This window comes from Nicotiana tabacum, chromosome 16, assembly GCF_000715075.1.
Source record: "Nicotiana tabacum cultivar K326 chromosome 16, ASM71507v2, whole genome shotgun sequence".
NCBI lineage: Eukaryota > Viridiplantae > Streptophyta > Magnoliopsida > Solanales > Solanaceae > Nicotiana > Nicotiana tabacum.
Genome location: NC_134095.1, coordinates 146,814,451 through 146,836,586, shown reverse-complemented (window position 1 = coordinate 146,836,586; position 22,136 = coordinate 146,814,451). Strand labels below are relative to the sequence as shown.

At 36.7% G+C, this 22,136-nt stretch overlaps 1 protein-coding gene across 4 annotated transcripts in view; it reads right to left on the bottom strand.

Annotated features, from left to right (window-relative positions):
- Positions 1-19,977, bottom strand: part of LOC107801978 (pre-mRNA-processing protein 40C) — a 34,507-nt gene extending 14,530 nt beyond the window's left edge. For 2 of the 4 annotated variants that reach the window (XR_012700345.1, XM_075233445.1), the window contains exons 1-10: positions 19,673-19,977; positions 17,186-17,429; positions 16,947-17,099; positions 15,549-15,749; positions 14,767-15,406; positions 14,490-14,653; positions 13,503-13,540; positions 11,582-11,660; positions 7,654-8,124; positions 1,218-1,301 (exon numbers count right to left, since the gene is read on the bottom strand). Coding sequence is in view for 3 of the 4 variants with exons in the window: in XM_075233445.1 (XP_075089546.1) it covers positions 1,218-1,301; positions 7,654-8,124; positions 11,582-11,660; positions 13,503-13,540; positions 14,490-14,653; positions 14,767-15,406; positions 15,549-15,749; positions 16,947-17,099; positions 17,186-17,425 (2,070 nt within the window). In the remaining variant the exon portion in view is untranslated. The remainder of the gene's footprint in view (positions 1-1,217; positions 1,302-7,653; positions 8,125-11,581; positions 11,661-13,502; positions 13,541-14,489; positions 14,654-14,766; positions 15,407-15,548; positions 15,750-16,946; positions 17,100-17,185; positions 17,430-19,672) is intronic. The other 2 variants (XM_075233446.1, XM_075233447.1) reach the window with 2 other exon arrangements.
- Between the last annotated feature and the right edge of the window lie 2,159 nt (positions 19,978-22,136).

Sequence of the window (22,136 nt, the reverse complement as noted above, 5' to 3'; positions counted from 1 at the left end):
CATAGTATCACCATATCAGAGCCAAACCGTCCCTATCCCAGATTCCCAGGTTTATCCAATTTTGGGCCTTGATGTTTTGTTATCCATGCTACAAATGTCCAGCCCTGGACGTTTGGGGAGTGTTAGTGTCCCATGTCGGTTGAAGTTATGGGTCGTAATCTCCTTATCTAAGAACCAAAAAGCTCATCAGCCCAGGGGAAAGTGCACGGCATGACCTAGTTTGATCCCAGAAAGACCTTTTGGAAAAATGACTGGCAAACTGACAACTGATTGCATCTTCCATGTATAAGGGTAAAGATGTACTTTTCTAATAAGACAAATAATACATGTCCGAGAGCTTCTTTATAGAAGCAGAAGGTAATTTCATTATTTAGACCAGGAAAAATTCTATGTTATGTACATCTTTCACTTTTTTCCTTTTTTTTTTGAGGTTATGTACAGCTTTCACTTTGCACCAAGAAACTAAGAAGATGCATTCATTATCAGTTTGAAAATTCAAAAGCCTCGATGTCTCTATCAGTTTGAAAGAGAGACACATACAAGGCTACAAGCCTACAATCACAAATTTTGACAATAATGTATTGGTATAGTATTCTCAACAACTGAGATGCACTTTCTTCACATGGGTACACTGTACTCGGGAAGACTGCAATGTTAAGAAAATTCCAGGATCATCCTCCTCCAATCCATTTAAAGCAATAGGCCACAGCTACCCTTTTTTAGGGTTGTGAATAGGCCTCATCTACCATAAAGAATGGAAATGAGCCAATTTTTCATTTAACTTGTAGCTTTCTTGGAGATAGGTTGTCCTCCACATATCCTACTCCTTTTTAATCTCACTTTTAAAATTTTGGTTTGTACACACCAAAATTCTGCCTACTTTGAATGACTAACAGCTTTTGTTAGAATAGTAAGGACCTTCTAGTTAAATGGATAATATAACCAAATTCTGAACCACCTAGTACCTAAAGCTAAGCTATTCATTCCCCTACAGCTACCACATACAACCCAAGAAAGCACTGCATTCCTTGAGGATGGAAGCACAAAATATTTCTAAAAGGACATTCAGTTGGCTGATGCAGGAAACTAGAGACATTAATTCACAAAAATAAGTTCATGCAATGTAGGAAATGTACGATTTATAGAGATAAACCTGTCTTTTAGGAGGTGAAGAAAAGGCCACTAAGTCCCACATAAAGTCTTTAGTTTCAACGAACCTTAAAGCGTGGATCAAACACTATCTTCGGTAATTCCTTCTCCCACTTTGAGAATGGTGCTACCCCACGTTCCTTCAGCATCTCCTGTAAATTTCACATGCACGGGATACATTTAGAACCAAAAGAACAAGACTCACAAGACAAAGATTCGATTGCAAAGCAAGAGACAAAATGATGATATGCACAAAAACCATCTTCAGGGTACTTACAGCAAAGAAGCTGAAGCTAATTGAATAACAATAAAGGAACCATTGGAGGGTGCCAACGGACCTCGAACTTTTCCGAAGTTATAATCAATTTAAAAGCATAAAGTATAAACCAGGTACTTTTAGCATTCACATTCACTTCGGGCCCAAGACTTTAAGGTCATGGCTTGCTATCAAACACAGGAAGCAACATCAGAAGATAGTTCTGATTAAGTTTGTGAATAACTATAAAAAACCTAGATGGTTGCAATGAATGACTACCTCTTTTGAATTCACCAAGTGTATGTTTGGATGGAACGAACGGCAAAGAAAGAAAGGAGAAGATACAAAAGATACTAATTGTTTTGTGTCTAAGTATCTGTTAGATTGTATTATAGTTATATAAATAAGCCTAGTTACACATGGAATAGGAATAGAATACGTATTGTAATATATTATATATAGGGCTCATTGTATCATTGTTAATAGGTCAATAATATAATTTTCCCGTGTATTATTTCTCACATGGTATCAGAGCGTGAGTGAGACACATCCGAGAAAGCCATACAGTCGACGTGCATCAATTTCCGGCGACTTTCTAGGGCAGATTTACGTCAAACTAATTTCCATCTGTGTTGTGCAAAAACTAACACCACCACAAGGTCCCCAAGCCCCCGGCGACCAAACCCCCACAAGAATCCTCGTCAGTAGAGGCCTCACGCACTCTCACGCGCCGATCGAAGACAATTTTTTGCAGCGACATCTGGTCCACTCGCCGGAGCGTGGGACCTTTTGTCGGACGTAAGATGTTTCTAGTTCGTACACTCGCTGGACTTCCTAATGACCTTGATTGAGTACACGACCAGATTTTGCCTAGTCCCTATGTCCCTACTCAATAACGCCGCCTTGCTGCAGCGGCCAGTCATATAGTGATCTTATCACAAACAGCTGACTCCTCTGTTCTCGCATCACAAACAGTGGAAAATCAGGCATCTCAGCAGGGAGAATACACGAGGAGGAGGTCATTTTGGAAGGACTCGACCCAGGTGTTCTTATTGTAATAAGCTTGGAGCCTTGGACACACCCATAAGATGTGTTACTCTTTGCATGGTCAACCATCTAAAAATGCTCATGTTGCTCAAACTGATACCGCAAGTAACCATGGATTTTCTTTATCTAAAAGGGAATATAATAAGTTCCTTCAGTATCGAGCAAGTAGACACCTCCACGATTAGCCTCTGTTGCTCTTCTGTTGCTGGTAATTCCTTTGCTTACGTTTCCCAGTCTACTACTCTTGGACTGTGGGTCATGGAGTTAGGCGCCTCTAATCATATTTCTGGTCATAGGTCACTTTTGTCAAATATTGTTTATTTACGGTCTCTTCCCAATGTTACTTTAGCTAATGGAGTCCAAACAAAAGCAAAAGTAGTTGGACAAGCTAATCCCTTATCCTTTGTCACTTTAGATTATGTTCTTAATGTCCCTGGCTGTCATTTTAGTCTTGCATCTGTCAGTCGGTTGACTCATGCCTCCATTATGGTATATATTTTATTGATGACTCTTTTGTTATGCAGGACAGCAGTACAGGACAGAAGATTGGCACAAGGCATGAATCACAAAGCCTTTACTATCTTGACTCACTCAATCCTTCCATAGCATATCCAGTTACAGATCCTCCATACCTAATTCATAGACGTTTAGGACATCCGAGTTTATCCAAGCTTCAGAATATGGTGCCTAGTTGTCTACATTAGATTGTGAGTCATGTCAACTTAGGAAACATACCCAAGCCACCTTTTTGCATAATGTTGAGAGTCGTGCAGAGTCTGTCTTTTTAAGTTCATTCTTATATATGGGGTCCTAGTAGAGTCATTCCACCTTAGGATTTCGTTATTTTGTTAGTTTCATTAATGATTACTCAAAATGCACTTGGATTTCCTAATGAAAGATCGTTCTGAGTTGTTTTCTATATTTCAGAGTTTTTGTGCTGAAATAAAAATCAGTTGGCTTTTCTATTCGCATCTTTCGCAATAATAATGCCTTATTATACTTGTCCTCTCAATTTCACGGCTTTACTTTACCTTTTCTGACCACCTTGATATATCTTAGGTCTTACCTATACAGACTCTTGAGGAGTTTACTGCAGCTCCTTCTACACCTTCCGACTTCAGCCATAGAAGTCTTACCCATACCAACCATTGAGGAATCTAGTATTGCTCCTCCTAGACACCAAGGCACAGGAACACCACTTTTGACTTATCATCGCGTCTGCATCGAGCATCAGGCCCAGCTGATTCACGTCCTCAACCTGACCCTGCTCCTACTACGAACTTGTCTCCTTATAGTCCACTGATTGCGCTTCAAAAAGGTATATGATCCACACTTAATCCTAATCCACATTATGTCGGTTTAAGTTATCATCGTCTGTCATCACTCTATTATGCCTTTATATCTTCTTTGTCCTCTGTTTCTATCCCGAAGTCTAGAAGTGAAGCATTGTCTCATCCAGGATGGCAACTATGATTGACGAGATGTCTACTTTACATGCGAGTGGTACTTGGGAGCTTGTTCCTTTCCTTCAGGTAAATCTATTGTTAGTTGTCGTTGGGTTTATGCATTCAAAGTTGGTCCGGATAGCCAGATTGATGGGCTTAAGGCCCGCCATGTTGTCAAATGGTACACTCAGATATTTTAGGCTTGATCACAATGATACTTCTCTCCCGTGGCTAAAATAGCATCAGTCCATCTCTTTTTATCCATGGTTGTTGTTCGCCATTGGCCTCTTTATCAATTGGATATTAAGAATGCTTTTCTTCATGGTAATCGTGAGGATGAAGTTAATATAGAGCAACCATCAGGTTTTGTTGCTAAGGAAGAGTGTAGTAGCCGGGTATGTCGATGCGTCAGTCACTCTATGGTCTTAAAAATCTCATCAAGCCTGGTTTGATAAGTTCAACACAGTTATTCAGGAGTTTGGCATAATTCAAAGTGAAGCTGATCACTTTGCGTTATATAGGCATTCTGCTTCAAATCTCTGTATTTATTTGGTAGTTTATGTTGACAATATTGCCATTACTGGCAATGATCAGGAAGGTATTACTAAGTTGAAGTAACATCTCTTTCAGCACTTTAAGACTAAGAATCTAGGCAGATTAAAATATTTTCTAAGCATTAAGGTCGCTTAGTCTAGGTCAGGTATTGTGATCTCACAACGGAAGTATGTCGTAGACATTCTTGAGGAGACAAGAACAGGTCGTAGACCCGTTGACACTCCTATGGATCCAAATTCTAAACTTCAGCCAGGACAAGGGGAGTCGTTTAGTGATCCTGCGAGATATAGGCGGTTGATTGGTAAGTTAAATTACCTCCGAGTGACTAGACCTGACATTTCCTTTCCTGTCAAAGTTGTAAATCAGTTTATGGATTCTCCCTGTGATAGTCATAGTCATTGGGATGCAGTTGTCCAAATTCTCTAGTATATCAAGTCATCCCTAGGGAAAGAATTATTGTTCGAGGATCAAGGCCATGAGCAGATCGTTGGATGCTTAAATGCTAATTAGGTAGGATCACCTTCTGATAGACGTTCTACGTCCAGATATTGTGTTGTAGTAGGAGGTAATTTGTTGTCTTGGAAGAGTAAGAAACAAAATGTGGTCATGCGGTCTAGTTCAGAGGCAAAATATCGAGCAATGGCATGGCAACATATGAGCTAGTTTGGATCAAACAGTTGCTCAAGGAGTTGAAATTTGGTGAAGTCAACCAGATGGAACTTGTGTGCGATAATCAAGCCGCCCTTCATATTGCATCAAATCAGATGTTCCATAGGAGAACTGAACACATTGAGATTGATTATCACTTCGTCGGAGAAAAGATACTCTCAGGAGATATTGCTGCAAAATTTGTGAAGTTGAATGATCAGCTTGAATATTTTCACCAATTACCTCATTGGTCCTCATATTAGTTACGTATGTAACAAGCTCGATACACGTGATATGTATGCACCGGCTTGAGGGGGAGTGTTAAGATTGTATTATAATTATGTAAATAAGCATAGTCCCACATGAAATAGGAATAGAGTATGTATTGTGTATTGTTATAAATAGGGGTGCTTGTATTACAGTTAAAGTACATCAATAATATAATTTTCCAGTGTATTATTTCTCACAATATCTAACCATCCCATTTCTGCCCATTCATCACTTCTTTTTTTCATAAGGTGGTGTCCGGTCCATTCCTTTCCACGCAGATACAAAAAATAAATAGTTTCCATTCTATTCCACTCAGAAGTAACAAATAAGTCATCAAGCACGACCATTCGAATTAAAGAATGTAATTTTGTCTCTGCCTCAGCCAGGAGGATTTATGGTCGTCCCAAGTACACCAATAACCAGTTTGGAACTCAATTTGCCAACAAATTTGACGTAGATAAAACATGCCATGATAGTTGAATCCCAACTTACAACAAATAACAAAAAAGATAAATCAAGCACCTCAGTTAATAATTAAAGTATTTATGTTCCAAAACTAGGAAGATGGCATGTTCTACTATAAGAAATGCTTTTATGTCCCAAAAGCAAGCTGTAATAGTAGGAAGCTTGAATTCTTATAAGGCTTTCTATTTTTTGGTATACTTCTTGTATACAGGCATGTTCTAGCCCTTTTGTTTAATGAAATTTTATTACTTTACCCGGGAAGAAAACTGTAGGAAACTTGAAAGAATATGTATCTATGCCAGAAAGCTAATATTAAAATCAAGAGTTATCATATTATGAAGGACAATAGCATCAAAAATATTATACCCCAAATATAACTCCATGAGGATGTTGGAAAGCAAGCCCCCAGGGGGGTGTGGGTGTGTGTTGGGGGAGGGGGGGTTCCTAAGTAGTATTGCAGGACACAAGTCCCCTATTTTGGTAGCGTAATTTCAGTGTAGAACAGGTATACTCCCTCCATTTCATTTTATGAGCAATGTTAAAAAGAGAGCTCTTGAAAAGAGAGTTGAACACAGGAAATAAATAAGCAGTGGAAATACAACATGGACATCTGCAAATGTATCTCAGATTCCCAAAAGAGGTCATATGCATAGAAGATTTGCAGAGTTTTTATAGAAAAGCAAGGGAGCAAACATAAATTATACACCTCAAAATATTAAGCTCATCATCAAACCTTAAGCTCCAGGAAGGAAATGATTGATCAGTGGCCCTGGAAACTAATTTGGAGGACAAAAATGCCTCCAAAGATCAGTGTTTTTTGCTGGATAACTCTAAATGGAGCATGCCTAACCCATGACAATCTCATCCGAAGGGGTTTTCAGCTTGCTAGCAGATGCTACATGTGCCAAAGCAACTCTGAAACAATCAACCATTTATTTCTTCACTGTCCAGTTGCAACAGACATATGGTCCATGTTTCTTTCACTTTTTGGTTTGCATTGGACAATGCCATGCAGTGTCAAGGAAGTTTTTGTGAGTTGGAGTTCATGGAAAGTTGAGAAGTCCATCAAGAAAATCTGATCTATGGTTCCTGCTGCTATTTTTTGGTGCTTATGGACACAAAGGAATCAAAGATGCTTTGATGGCATCTCAACTGCTAGATACCTACTCAAGGCTAGATGTTGGGTCACTCTTTTTTGTTGGGTTAAACTCTCCCCTATGTATAACTCTGACCAATTTATGGAATTTATCAGCCCTCTAGTCTTATGATAGATTTTTTGTTGCTCTCTTCTTAGGAGCTGATGTCTTCTTTTATTTTGTAATACATGCATCCACTGGATGCTTTTGTCATCAATACACCACTTACTTCATCAAAAAAAAAAGGCTTAAGTAATTCGTGGTGGGATGATATTAATACTTCAAGAATCTAACCTATATCTGAAGGAGGTGTAAATTTAATCACTTCCACACTACGCAAATCATGTTTTGGAGGAACATTGATGCATGGGTCATAGAAAAAGTACTAGAAACAAAAGGGTTTTAATGTTAGCACTCAGGTGGAGGTGAGAAGGAATAGGCCAAGTCTTTTCTTTGTTCCTAACAGCAAATTAAGTTAGAAACCAGTATCTAGAACATGTTAGCATCAAAATAAATATTCTGGGAAAAATGTCAACAGAAACTAGATATACAAGTAGAACAAAAGTATATAGATGAATGTACTTGTATATGCATAAAATTTACATCATAAAGTCATGAAAAACAGCAAACTAGAATTGGTATAAAGTAGCAAAATCTCCAAAAGAGAGAAGGAAAAAGATACCTTGAATTGGATGATACAATCCTCTTTGGTTGGTACACTCTCATCATCTTCTGAATCTGAAGAGGACTCAGACATATTGCCATTGTCATTAGCTTCTTTTGACTTATCTTTGCTATTTTCTTTTTGTGGAGCTCTGGCTGTAGATTCAAGTGCTTCTGATCCATTTAGTTCCGATGATATTACTCCTGAAGAGGCTGGGGTTGGTGAAGAAGCAGCAGCCGTAGCACCAGCATCCATTAACTTCTTTTTTACAAGATCTAGTGCAGAAGATCCTGGAACAACTGAAGATCTTAGAGTTGTTGCATCACGACCACCTGTATTAACAGCAGGAATGCTCAAACTAATAGGAGAAGATCCTTTTTCAGTTAATGCATTAGCATTTGGCATTGACGTTGATTGAGCCTGCAAAGCATCAGCCTCATGCTTCTTTTTCAACTCTGTCACGTCATTAGGAATTTGCCAGCTGCTTAACTGGGTAAGAAGGCATACAAGGAAAAAGGACATTAGAAAAAGTATTCAGTTACGTTTACTGTCTTTGAACTAATTCACCAAGAATCAATGTCAGAATGTACAACTCAATTTCTCATTAAGGATGATTTGAAGGAGCGTGGTATGGTTGCCAAGGAGATTCAGACGTTTTTGGAGTTTTGTGTAGTTGTGGTGGAATTTTTTTTTATAAGGAACTGAATGGAACAAAGAGAACTTCTTTATTTTGTTAGTACATAGTAAAAGCTATCCTTATTGTGAATTTCGTTTTTAAATATATTATCGTTATAATCTTTTGTATCAAAAAATTGAAGTAATATATCAAAAACCATAACAAAAATGTTTTAAGATGACGTGCGACAGCTCTTAAACAACCATTTTGGAACATTCTCCAATTTTATACAGTTGCTGCTTTCGGAGTTTCATCTCTGCTAAACTTCATGGATACTAAAAAAGTTAACTGTTATTGTGATTCAAGAATCAGAAACTGAAAGTCAAAGAAATCAGCACTTCACTGTGCTTCACTAAAACAAATATTATTTATACTATTATCTAAAAAGTTGCCCAACTAAATATTATTTGAGCATAGGGCTGAATGTTGTACTACAAGACACTATTCAACCAACATTTGTAAGGTTTTCCCAGTAGTAAAAAGGCCAATGTGCCCCAAATTATTTTTTTTGATGAGGTAATAAATTTTATTGAACAAGTTAGGGCATAAAACCTGTATATAAGGGGTATACCAAAAAGTAGAGTACATAAATATATGATTCTCTACAAATAGCACCCAATCATCTAAACGAAGAGGAACTTCATGGGTGCACCAAAAAGAAATAAGGGATAAAGGCTACTTTTCAATTGTACAAGCCCCTATATTATTAATTTATTGAGTGTAACAAACTACAAAAATCAAAAATCTTTTGTAACGAGAACAAGTCATGCCTTGAGTCACATTTTATTTAACTAACGAACAGTCTGTCAAGCTTAGCTTAATCAACAGTGTATATATCCATTACAGTTTTCTTTGAAACAAAAGATGGAGTCTTCTAAGAATTTCAGCCTTGTAGAAAAGGTGGTAAAAAAAATAGAAATGTAGATCGGCAATCAGGGATCCTATGTAGATCGGAACTGGAACAACAATGTGTGGGAACCTCTCTTAAGAAGAAATTTTCAAGACTGGGAGCTGACTGAACTAATGGAGCTATATGCTAAATTAGCAGGGGTCACTATCAATCCACATGCCAGGGATAGTATTCAATGGGGGGACTCTGTCAAGGGTGATTTTACAGTCAAGAAAGGATATGCTCTCTTGTGCTCCAACAAAGAACTGATTGACAACTGGCCATGGAAGCTAATCTGGAAGACAAAGTTACCTCCCAAAGTGATCTGTTTTTGCTGGCTAGCTTTGTATGAAGCTTGTCTTACCCAAGACAATCTAAGCAAGAGAGACTGTAAATAGATGCTACATGTGCAGAATGAACCTCGAGAGTGTGAGACATCTGTTTTTGCATTGTCCAGTAGCAGCAGACATTTGGAACATGTTCCTGTCAATTTTTGGGATAGCCTGGGTCATGCCTAGCTCCATCAAAGATGCCTATGAAAGTTGGTGTTCTTGGAAAGTTGGAAAACCCATCAAAATGACATGGTTAATGGTACCTGCCTCAATCTTTTGGTGTATATGGAAGGAACGAAACCGTAGGTGTTTTGATGGGATCTCAACTTCAAATCATGCTCTTAAAGCTAAATGTTTAGTGGATTTATTTAGCTGGCTTAACCAATCTCCTGTATCTAGCTGTGAACAACTTTTGGAAGGTGTATGCTCTCCAGTTATAGATTAATCTTTGTATCTAAGCAGTCAACTTTTTCCTTCTTGTAAATTTTTGTCTGCATCTTCTTGATGCCTTTAATGAAAACTTATTACTTCATCAAAAAAAAAAAAAATAGAAATGCCGTAACCGTATTATCCGACCCGCCCATTTGCTAGTACTAGTTATGTCCTACATAGACCTCCATATGCATGTCTGTAAAATTAAGAATATACCCACTGCAAGTTGGCTCGCATAAGCAACGTGAAGGTCAAGTGAGATTACACACCTAAATACTGGCAATTAGATATCTGGGCTCGGCATTCTAGGAGAAGGGTATAATAGATGAATATATAACACATAGAACTAAAATAGAACAGTTGAAACGGAAAAGTGCTACGAGAGTGTTGGGCGATAGGAGTATAACTACCTACCAAGGTGCAAGGCAACTTCTATAGAATGATTGACCAGCAACTTTACAAGGCAATGGCGTAACCAGGAATCTCGCCAAGGGTGTTCAAACATTAAAGGAGTCAATAATTTATTTATTTTACGATGAATGGGTGCACCAAAATTTTTATATCAAACTACGCAACATTTAGTTAAACAATAAAAACACTTGTAATAGAACTATAAATTTATAAATCAAAACTAACATAAAAAAGACCACAATAGAAATTTTACTAAAGTAAGCATAAAACAAAAGGAAAGAGAGAGTCTAGAGGGTTTGTAGTATGCGGAGAGCTTTTGTTAAAGAAATTTTTGTAGAGCTTGACTTTTAAATTACAAAATTTGTGTAAGAAACAGTTTTTTATTTTAAAACTACTTTTAAGATTAGTTATTTGTTTTTACGCAAAACTTAAGTTTTAAGAGTTATTTATTAGGAAATCTTTTAGATTGAAAAGAGTCAAATAAACCTCATACAGTGGTTTCCGTTTAGTTTTGGCAAACACAATGGGCAAATAAAATGTTTAGACAGGGATTTGAGCTTGTGAACAATACCCCACTTTGAACACCCTAGACCACTGGACTACCTCACTCAATTATGTTAAGGGTGTTCAAAATGTAAGATATACCCATATAAAGTAGCATTTGATCTATATAACAGTATAATTTTCCAACGAAGGGTGTTCGCTTGACCACCCTTGGAATAGTGTGGCTATGCCACTGTTACAGGGAGCGAAAGTTAGGCCTCAAGGACCAACACATCACAAGATGAGTCTCACAAAAATGCAAATGTTAAGATAGATGGCACTAAATACAATATTAGACAAGCCATAAATGATCACACCAGAAGGCGCAAGCAGCACACACAGAGGATAGGAGAGAAAATTGCTTGAGATGGTTTGGTAATGTCCTACATTGACCTCAACATGCATCTGCCAGCAACTACGAAACTATGATGATTGAAGGGGAACGTGGTAGACTTAAAATCATACGAAAGGAAGTTGATGGTTGGTACTATCCTACACGGACCTGAAAATGTATCTGATAAGGGAGGGAAAGAACATCCAATATGTTTTGATAGACTATTTCAGACCTCAGGCCATTCTACGCCAAAAGATGCATGCCAAATGAAACAAAATTAATGAGAGTCAACCTCTTTGTAGAGAAAAGAATAAGGTGATTGACCATACCTTTGTTTTAGTGTTATAGTAGTATTTTTGTCCATCATTGGTAGTAACCAATGCCCAATCTGTACCAGCCAACTTTTCCCTGATTATAGGTTAACAAGTTGGAATGGTTAGTAGAGCTGGTAAAGCTTGCTTCAGCATTAATAGATGCTTGCAAACAAGAACTGCAGAGCTCGAGTAATATTTGTTTATGAAAAGAAACTTTCATAAAAAGACAAGTAAGAAAGCAAAAAGGAAAGAGAAAACTTAAAGATCAAGCGATAAACTCATCATAGAATTGATTTACACAATGAAACATGGGCGGTGAAACTCCCAAGGACTAACTGCTACTCCAACAAGAAAACAGGGTAATATTCTGGCATCAAACGGGCATGAATCCAAAGTGAAGTATACTCCTTACTGATGTTCTGCCCAAATCTTTTTTTTATTTTTTCCAATAAGTAGGGTAAAAATTTATCAATAGAGTACCAAGGTGGTACAGCAACTACTGTTCTGGCCAAATCATTCTACAATAGACACCCTTCACGAGACAACCTAGGCTTACACTTTTAATCAAATCTCTTGTTAATGACATTATTAATCAGTTCTATGATGGAGAGAATTGAACTCCATGTAATCCTTCATTCTAACCTCTGTAGAGACACCCGTACCAGTACTGAATAAAGGGCAGCCCGGTGTACGAAGCATATTGTTGTTCACGTCATCACGAAGAACAATTAATGAAGTTTGATGTATGTGCTAATTACTGGCATTGATCTAAGAAAAGCAAAAGATAAAAGCAAATCTCGGTTCAAGAGGCACAGTTGCTTAAAACTTGCTCTAAGGATCTTGCTGAACTATGAAGTTTAACAAGGAATAAAAGCTAGCTAGCTATTGCCAATTATTTAAGGCTTTACCCTTTAGCTGAACATTCCCTTTTGCTTGGTAGTATCCAGATTGAGTAGTCCTCTATTTTACTTTTACTCCATTTGATTTCCAAATAAACTGTTCTTATCAACACTAGAATGCATGCATGGCATACACCCTCCTCGAAGTATTGAATACAAAATTAGATATGTTCAGTTGTCCACATAGGACTAAGATCTTTTTGTGTGTGTGTGTGTGTGTGTGTTTGTGTGTAGGGATAGGTAAGTAAGAAGTTGTAATAATGAGTTTCCGCACTAAGATGGTGCAGTGTATGTACAAGATTACAGTTGCAAGAACTTAGTCCCTATGTTAAAGAAGATTTATATAACTTATTGCAGCTAATAATTCAACCGAAGAAAAGTTCAAAAGTTTTCAGAAAGACAAATTGCAGCATACAATGACCGAAAAGAATTTTGTTTTGATTGTTTATAAAGATTGAAAAGAAATTTCAGACCAGAACAAGATGCAAACTGATAGCACAGGCAATGAGAAACATCATACAATGGAAAGAAACAAAGGAGAAGCATCATATGCAGACACTCATGAATCATGAAGCCTAAGAATCTGAGAATGCAAGAGGCACAGATTTCTCTGGAAAGCAATGGTGTATTGAGCTCATTGACAGATCCCTGCCGGCATATTATCGGTTATCATCCATTTACAGATGAAGATGGGTAGTCTTTTCCTATAGGATAATAAGGGCTAGTTGATCCAGTATAACTTGAGCAAACTTGCAAGTGTTCACCAACATACAAAAATGGCAAGTTAATGAACTCCCAGCTAGCATATAATGTTCGAGTAAAATATTTACATTCTCAATATGCATGTTCCAACAGATCACTATTTCTGCTTGTGCGCTTGAAGAACATCGCATGTACACGAATATGCTTAAGCAGTCGGACTATGTAGAATAAGTCATCAGATACGAGGGTGCATTCACACAAACATAATGAATTTATTTAGAAAAACAAACACAATAGTACAGGTCAATAAACTTATTATTACTATAAAGATTTACCATGAAACGGGAGTTGGCTGCGCAGCGACTTTGGCCGGCTGCACCAGAAGGGGAAAAACGCTGTTGTCAGGTGCTATTGTAGACAGAGTGACAGACATGCATGGATGACTAAAAATGTGTGAATAAAGAAGGCAATTACTCTAATAAATAAAAAGGGCAAACAGTGACAAAGGTAGGCCACAGCCAGATTATTGTAGTTAAAATTCATGAGCAATGCCGATATAGATAATGGAATTGAAATTTCTAGAACCACCCAGTAGCGAAATTAACCATAGCCAAGCCAAAAAATGATCATCTACACAAAAGTTCCACACTCTTGCTTCTTCTAAACAACAGTAGTCATCACCAAAGAAGAAAATAAACTGAGGACAAAGAAACACATGTTATCAAGAATACTCAAAAATCACAACCAGATGACGTGAATGAAAGCATATCACTTTTGCTTTTATTGCATGTAAAACAGTCAAGGATTTGGTGCTTCTAAGATGACCATGGATCACAAATTAATTAGAGATTTTTTTTTCCAAAAAACAAGAAGCAAGAGGATAAGTTACATGACCTTTGAATCGTTCAGAAGGGAAGAAAGATTTGCAAGTAAAAATGGCCAAGCGTATACTCCTTGTACAAAATTTTCTGAAGAAGAGACATTTATCAGAAGAGAATCAGAAGTAGAAAGACTAATGCTAATATAAGAAGTGGAAAGGGAGACAAGACCTCTTGTTTCTTTATCATCTTAGTTTCATCAAAAGAGGGAACTCCAAGGGAAGAAAGTAGCATCCTCATGAGAGAAAGAAGATCTAGAAGAGCTATGAGTAAAAATTTAATAGAACTATCAGCTAGGTAACTCATTTAGGCAGCGCCCTGACCTACAGGCCTTAAAAGAAATCTAGTACTCTACTAGATTGCCATTAGCCATTTCCAGATGAAGAATACACCTACTAATTAAGCACCTGCTTCACAGTTAAAGACAGAAAGTGATATTCATACCTCTCCGCTAAAGCCAGCAGGTTTCTCATAAGTAGATTCTCCAGTCAAAGAATTATAGTAGTATATGGCTCCTGTTTCCGTCCGGTGAGCAGTCCAGGTCTCCAGTTGTTCACTGGTTGGAGCTCCTTCTATAGTGTCAGCATCATTTACATGCTTAGCGCTGTCTGAAAAGGAGAAAAATGGGAAGGAAAGGCCATATGCTGTGAAATGAAGAATGGATAAATAGAGAGGAAATCATTAAAGAAAAGATTCTTCTGGGCATGGACTATATGCATACCAACTCCAGGAGGTAATTCTGGCTGCAACCCTAAAGCAGGGATTGACTGGGTAGCAGTAGTCGGCACTCCAGGTGGAGTTGCCACCGAGGCGACACCAGGAGGGCGAGTGTCGGGCAATGTCGCTGAAGAACGTGGTGCACCAGTAGCTGACAAAGGAAAGGGAACAGCAAAACCTGCGGGGTGTGATGGAAATGGCGGTCTTAGCATGGTAGTGACAGGTGAAGGCTGCAACCAAGGTCCCTGGAGAGTTGGAGCCATAGGAGAGGCAGAAAGATAGGGAGAGTATATTTGTTGCTGAACAGGTGGATTGGCCAGAACAGGAACAGGAGGCCCATTGGGCCTTAAGGATAAAGAAGGACCTCCAGGTGAGGCTGTAGCAGTCACGTTGGAAGATGAAGGTATAACTGGACCAAGACCAGGAGGACCAGGAGTAACAGGACTCCTAGGCACTCCAGCTGGAACCTGAAATTGAGGTGCGTGGGGCATTCTTATATTTGGAGAGCCCAAATGAGAAGTTGGAAATGCAGCTGTCGAAGAACCAGAACTCATGTGACCAGCCTGTGAAAAAGACTGCATGACAGAAGGTGGAGAAGTCATTGCTCCCATTTTGTGTGCAATGTCAACTCTTCTATTCTGCAACTAGTATAAGATCAATCAGATGTGAAGTCATGAACAGTTGTTTCAATTGCTTACAATAGAAAAAGCTCTGGATTTCATTTTATATATGTTAGACCAGCTAATCTTTTTACTTCAAGGGACATAGCTTTGTAATAACACATACTGGTTTCATTGTTTGATCAGTCTGCACCATTTGAGGACTTCCATTGAAAGATAAGTTCGAACCACTTAACGGGGAGGCTGCAGGTGCAGCACTTCCAGGTATGAATGAGCTTAACCTTGTAGACACCAGAGGAAGAGGAGGCTGCAATGATGCTGCAGGAGATGAATTCTTTACATCCACTAGTTGATTAGGAGAAACAGGCTGCCACAAACCAATAGGTCCAGTCAGACACAAGTCAATCCCAGCAAAAGGTAAAAATTAAATTAAGAAAAAAAGAGCAGTTACTTGAAGACACGATCCTAGGAAAATCCATGAATACGGTTTTTATAATTAGTGGGAAAGTTGATTGTGCAAATGATGACTTGGACCGCCTAATAAGATTAAGACTTTAATAATTCATGACCCCAATACAACAGTGCATCCCCCACGCGTGCCAGCAGCAGAGGATGAGGGGAAGCAAAAAGTAACAGATATTTCACAGCAATCTTTTAAAGAAAACTACCCAAAAAGGACATTCAAAAGAAAGCAACATATTGTCTTTAGAATTAATATGAACAAAGTTGCCAACTGCTTTAAAAGCTAAATCAGACAGAAACACATAGCTTCATAGGAAAAATCACATAAATGAAATAGCATACTGCAATCAAGGACTTCTAGTATTTGGATCTGTTAAATCTTATCTTCTTAAGAGATGCACAAAATAAAGAGCAAAACCAATAAGTACCTTTTTTATAAGGAACCAATAAGTACCTTTTTATGGATTAGCAATCTTTAAATGTCCATGTAAAGTTTCTAAGTAATTTGATTTTGGACAGCAATTGTGCTCTTCCTGAATTGTAGAATGCACTTCTAAACCAAATGAAACCCGAGGTAGAATGCAAAGGTATCTAGGAGCAATTCTTATAACTTGCCATTTATTTATTTCTTATTGAAAAAAGAATCTCTTCTCCATATTTGCTTTACTGTTTTGAAGCCCATACCTTCAAAATATTGTTTTCCTGTATGAAGGACTCAATACACACATCCTAAAGTACACATCACGTTCTTCACAACGCTACATCCTACAATGTCCAGCTAACTTCACTTACTCTTATTCTGATAATTGCAGGATTACAGGTCAAAGATTCAACCCCAGCTTCAGGCTTTTAGACATATCCGTGTTAGATTTACCCACTGAACATTTACCTGGGCCTAATATACACATGTTACACAAACTTACCACTATAATAGGCTTGGCCATGCAATAGAAAAGAGTAGTCCTCATATGAACCTATCCCCCCATCACCACCACCACCAAAAAAAAAACTACAGCCACTGACAACATATAACACGTTCTGACAATATGTATTAGCCAAAATGTTGGTGTAATATTACTGTCATCAATCAACAGAAACTAACCCTCAATGGGCTAGTCGAGAACTGTAGGCCACGGGAGAAATTGTTATCAGCATGTGAAATGTTGTATGAAAATGAAGAGCCAACATTTGCAGACTGGCCGGGAATGGGAGGTTGGAGCGATGCTGAAGAACCTGAGGAAGTTGATGGAATGACCTGCAATGAAAGCCAAGTAATTCATAGTTCTCTCCAGTTGAAACCACTGCATCTCCAGAAACAAAAAATGTAAAAATTTGACTAACAGGACTTGAAGATGACTGTTGAGAGCTTCCAGAAGGGACACTAGCATTCACATAAGAGAAAGAAGCCCGACCAGCGCTATATCCAGGAGGGGGGATAAATTTCCCTTGGACCGCTTCCTGAGTTGAATCTGCATTTGGAGTCGAAGAGCTTGTAGTTGGTTCTCCAGTTGCCAAACTCATACCAGATGTTTGTGAACTTGAAGACTGCATTTCCTGGGGCAGCCAAGCTGGGGATGCCATTTCACTGCAAAAATTACTTGAAGAAATAAAAGGTCTGATACTTTATTGCCGCTTCTTTGAGTTTTTTCTTCTTTTCTTTTTTTATTTTTATTTTTTGCTCTCGTCTATTTGGTTGAGATGTCATGTTTTATTTCAAATTTAAAAGAAAAGAAGAGAGAGGGAAGGAGAGAGAGGGAGGAACAGTTACAGGGAAAGGTTTTTCTTTCTTGATAAGGTAAGCAATATAAAGTTACAGGAAAAGATTAAGGTCTTCTTTCATAATGGAATACAATGACAAAGGAAATGCATGTCCACTTAAGAAGACGCTCCCTTGCCGCAGGATGATGGTTACTCTCATCTCCCTAGAGTTAAACTAATTCATAGTAGTTCACACCATCTTTTCAAATGCAGTAGTATGAAACTCATAATAGTTCCCAGGTAGTTTCCAAGTCTCTAAAAAAATAGTTTCAAAGAGAAATTTTTTTGAACTGGAAAAAATATTTTCAAAGAGAAATTAAATGTGGCTCGCATATAAAATAGGTCAAATTGACCCTTGATAGGTGAAAAAGACAAATTAAACTGGGAACAAAAGAATCGCCATATATTAACGCACTACTCACCAATATCTCTTACTTTTGCAATTTCATAGTACTAGTTTAGGTTAGACGTATGAATCCTCTATATCCATTCCTTCTATTCGGGCCCATTTCATTCCACTAATAAACAATTAGAAGTTACTCGCGTCACTTTCATTCATAATTTGAGAACCATAAGGGCATATGGCTTGGAGATGCAATATAAAGTACGTAAAATATAACAACAATAAATGTGGTTAGGGCGCCACTATTGGTCCAGTTAAACGACATTAATATTTGCACTACTAAGAAAGTGAAATAAAAAAGAAAGCTCTGTGCCTCATATTTAATTCCCTAGTCCCTCTTTTTCCTCTATCAATCCAAAAATGCCGTAAATTCAAATATTAAGTTCCATATCTAATATCTTATTCCACGAGTCCAAATTAGTTGGGGTCTGCTACATGAATCCTCTATATCCATTCTGATCAATTCAGGTTTATTTTTAAAAAAGTATGTATGAGGATGCTGAAATGGACGTGTCGGCATACTAGGAGAGATATGGTCCAAAATGAAGATATTCGGGAAAATGTGGGAATGGCCTCCGTGGTGGATAAGATGCGGGAAACGAGGCTGAAATGGTTCAAGTATGTGAAGAGAAGATGCACAGAGCCCCCAATGAAGAGGCATAAGAGGATGTCATTGGCGGGGTTAAATAGAGGTAGAGGTAGGATGAAAAAGTATTGGGGAGAGGTGATTAAGCAGGACATGGCATATCTTCAGCTTACCCAGGACATAACCCTTGATATGAGGGTATGGAAGTCGGAAATCAGGGTAGAAGGTTAGTAGGTAGTCGAGTATACTTCCTTTCCATACCAGTAGTTCTGTTACTATTCTCGTATTTCCTTTTTTCTTAGATTTCTAATACTACCTAATGTTGCTTCTGCTTCGGTTTTATTATTGTCTTATTGTTGTTACTGCTTCCTTTTCTTCTTTATTAGTACAATATTTCTTTTTCTGTAATGATGTGATTATGCTTGCCTTAGCCGAGGATCTATCGGAAACAACTTCTTTACCTACATTAGGTAGGGGTAAGGTATGCGTACACATTTACCCGGGACTATACTTATGGGATTACATTGGGTATGTTGTTCTTGTTGTATGCATATGAAACTGGTATTACAAGTACTCCTTTCATGTTACATTACAAGAGTAGAGAAATGTCAAGAAAGCCTAATTAATGCTTTTCTTTATCAGATCAGTTAATCAATGAACTACCTCATCTCGAACTAGTTGGAGTCCTACATATCCATTCAGTTTAATTCGAGCTTATTTCTTCCCAATACCGGTTATTAATCTATACTTTTAGCCAGCAGATCAAGAATTTTAAGTTTATGGGTTCTGGATTCTAGCCCTTTTGAGTTGATGAGTTCTAAATTAATAATTTAAATATATTAAATGTACTTTTTCAGACAAGTACTAGGTTTGGGCCAAATATACCATCAACTCTTCACCCGCCACAGCTCGGAGTTCAAGGGAATTAAAGGGCTTCACCCAAATTCCACCAGTCCTATGGCTAGGGTTATAGCAACTATACTCAAAACCATGCGCCGTACGGATGCATATGTTGCTATTCAATAGAGAGAGAGAAAATGATAAGCGGAAACATACAGAGAGAGGGAGTGAAAAAACGAACCTGTGAATAGAAGAATGAGAGGAACTGAGCAATTGGTTGATATGATGGAGAGAATCACATGCAGAGACGACAGCACGCCGCCCGCTGGTTGTGTGCGCGCGCGAGAGATGTCGAGAGAGGAGAAGAAATGTGAGGGATCGGGGCTTTCAAGTGTAGGAAAGTAGATTAATGTTTAAGTTTTTGAGATTATTACTCCCTAAATCATTTGGCACAAGCTTATAGCCAAAATTAGTCATTTTTGTAGCCCTTACACGGATTCGCCGTATTCGTATTGTTGCGATGGATTGCTGTTTGAAAACACTTTCAATACAAAAAGAGCCCCTTCCGGCTATATAAATTAAAATTGAGGTCATTTCCTCACTTTTTCTTCTTATTATTATATTATTATTATAACTCCGTCGGTTTTTTATTGTTAATTGACAAACTCAATTTTTTTATTGTATTTGAAGCATAAATCGTAGTTAGAGTATTGAAACTTTTATGGACTATTAACAATTGTAATTGTTAATCAATATTTTTGATGATCAACCTCCTTATTTATCGATTATCAACCAACTTAATCAAGCAATTTCATCAACCTTTGAACTTATGACAATACGTGAGAAGAAATTAACGAAGGAATAATATATTAATAAAAAACATTGCGATTGACAATATACTAACAATAAGAAATTATTAATTTAATATATTGCTAGAATTATAATGCAGTCATTAGTAATATCGTAATTATTAATATAAAGTTTGTGACGTTTAAAAGAAATATGATAATGAATTATCATTTTGCGAGTATTGTAATATTGAGTTTTTAATGTGAGAATTGTAATATAAAAATTAATAATAATGATTGTGAATTTATGATGTTAGGATAAGTAATTCATGAAATGTTAATTTAGGGATTACTAATGCAAGAAATATTATGTTAACGAGAAATATAATAATACTTAATGCTATGTTAACAAAAAGTTTAGCTAATTACTCATATTAACCCTTACCCTGAACCTTGAACACTAAGTTTAGTGACTTAACAAAATATAAACAACAAATTGTATAATTACTTACTTAAACTTAGTGATATTAATATGTTAACACGAATATAGTAATTTAATAATATGTTAACAGAAACTAGCTAATTACTTACATTACCCTTTAACCTAAACCTTAAACTATAGACTTGGTGATAACAGTATGTTAACAACAAGTGAGAAATGATCACTCACATTAACCTAATGATTTAAAATTTGTTAACAACACATTGGATATATTTAGTACTCTCGTTAACATAGTGATTTAATAATTTGTTTAAGAATATAATGATTAACAATACATTAATAAGAATTTAGTGATTAATAATATATTAACAGTAAATTAGATAATTATCACTTTAACATAGTGATTTTAGCATGTTAATAAGAATTTAGTGATCTTATAATGTGCTAACAAGAATTTAGTTAATTTTTCATATTAACCTTAACCCTAATAAATATTAGACTTGATAATTTAACAAGTAAAATAATCATTCATATTAACGTAATGATTTAACAATTTGTTAACAAGACATTAAATATTTACTCTCGCTAACTAAGACTTAATAAAATATTGACAAGAATTTAGTAATTTCAAAATACGTTAAACAAGAATTTAGCCTTTTTGAAATATGTTAACAAGGTTTTATCGATTTAATAATGTGTTAATAAGAATTTAGTGATTTAATTAACCCTCGCATCTGTTAATACATGCATAAAAACCTTGCATTATTAGCCTCACATGGTAATTATAACTCTTCTAAACATATTGTTAAATCGTTATATTTTTATGATAACAGTAATAGTAATAATTAATAAAAAAAAAATATTTGTCATAGTAAAATAACATTGATAATTGTGTCAGAACTAATTGATAAAAAAAAGGTGTTAGGTAATTGTGAAAATGATATAGCCTTGTCACAAAATCGAAGGATGCTCAATGACTTAACCTGTATCTAGGCAGAACGCATAAAGATCGAAGCATGCTTATAAATAATGATTTTTTTTATTGATCAATAATAATAATTTATCCTAACATGTATAGCTTGTTTGGATTGTTGTTATATGTTGTTTCATAATGTAACGTATATATGTTGTACTGTACTGTATTATATTATTTGATGAATACGATGTTTGGATAGCTTGTATCGTTTGTCGTCGTTTCATGATATCACTCATCAATAATATGAAGAATAAACTTACAATATTACTAAGAAAAAATAGGATACGGAATAGAATTATTATATAAAAAAGTAGGATAAATGATAAAATATGATTATTTAACAATAAGGAAGGGCAATACGAGAGAAAAAAGCAAGGAAACGACGGCACCGCACCAAATCTGTCGTTCCATAAAATGGCACTTTTTGTCGTTATGTAACAACAAATTTAACGATACAATATAATAAAATTAAATTAATAATTAAAACAAATATTGTATT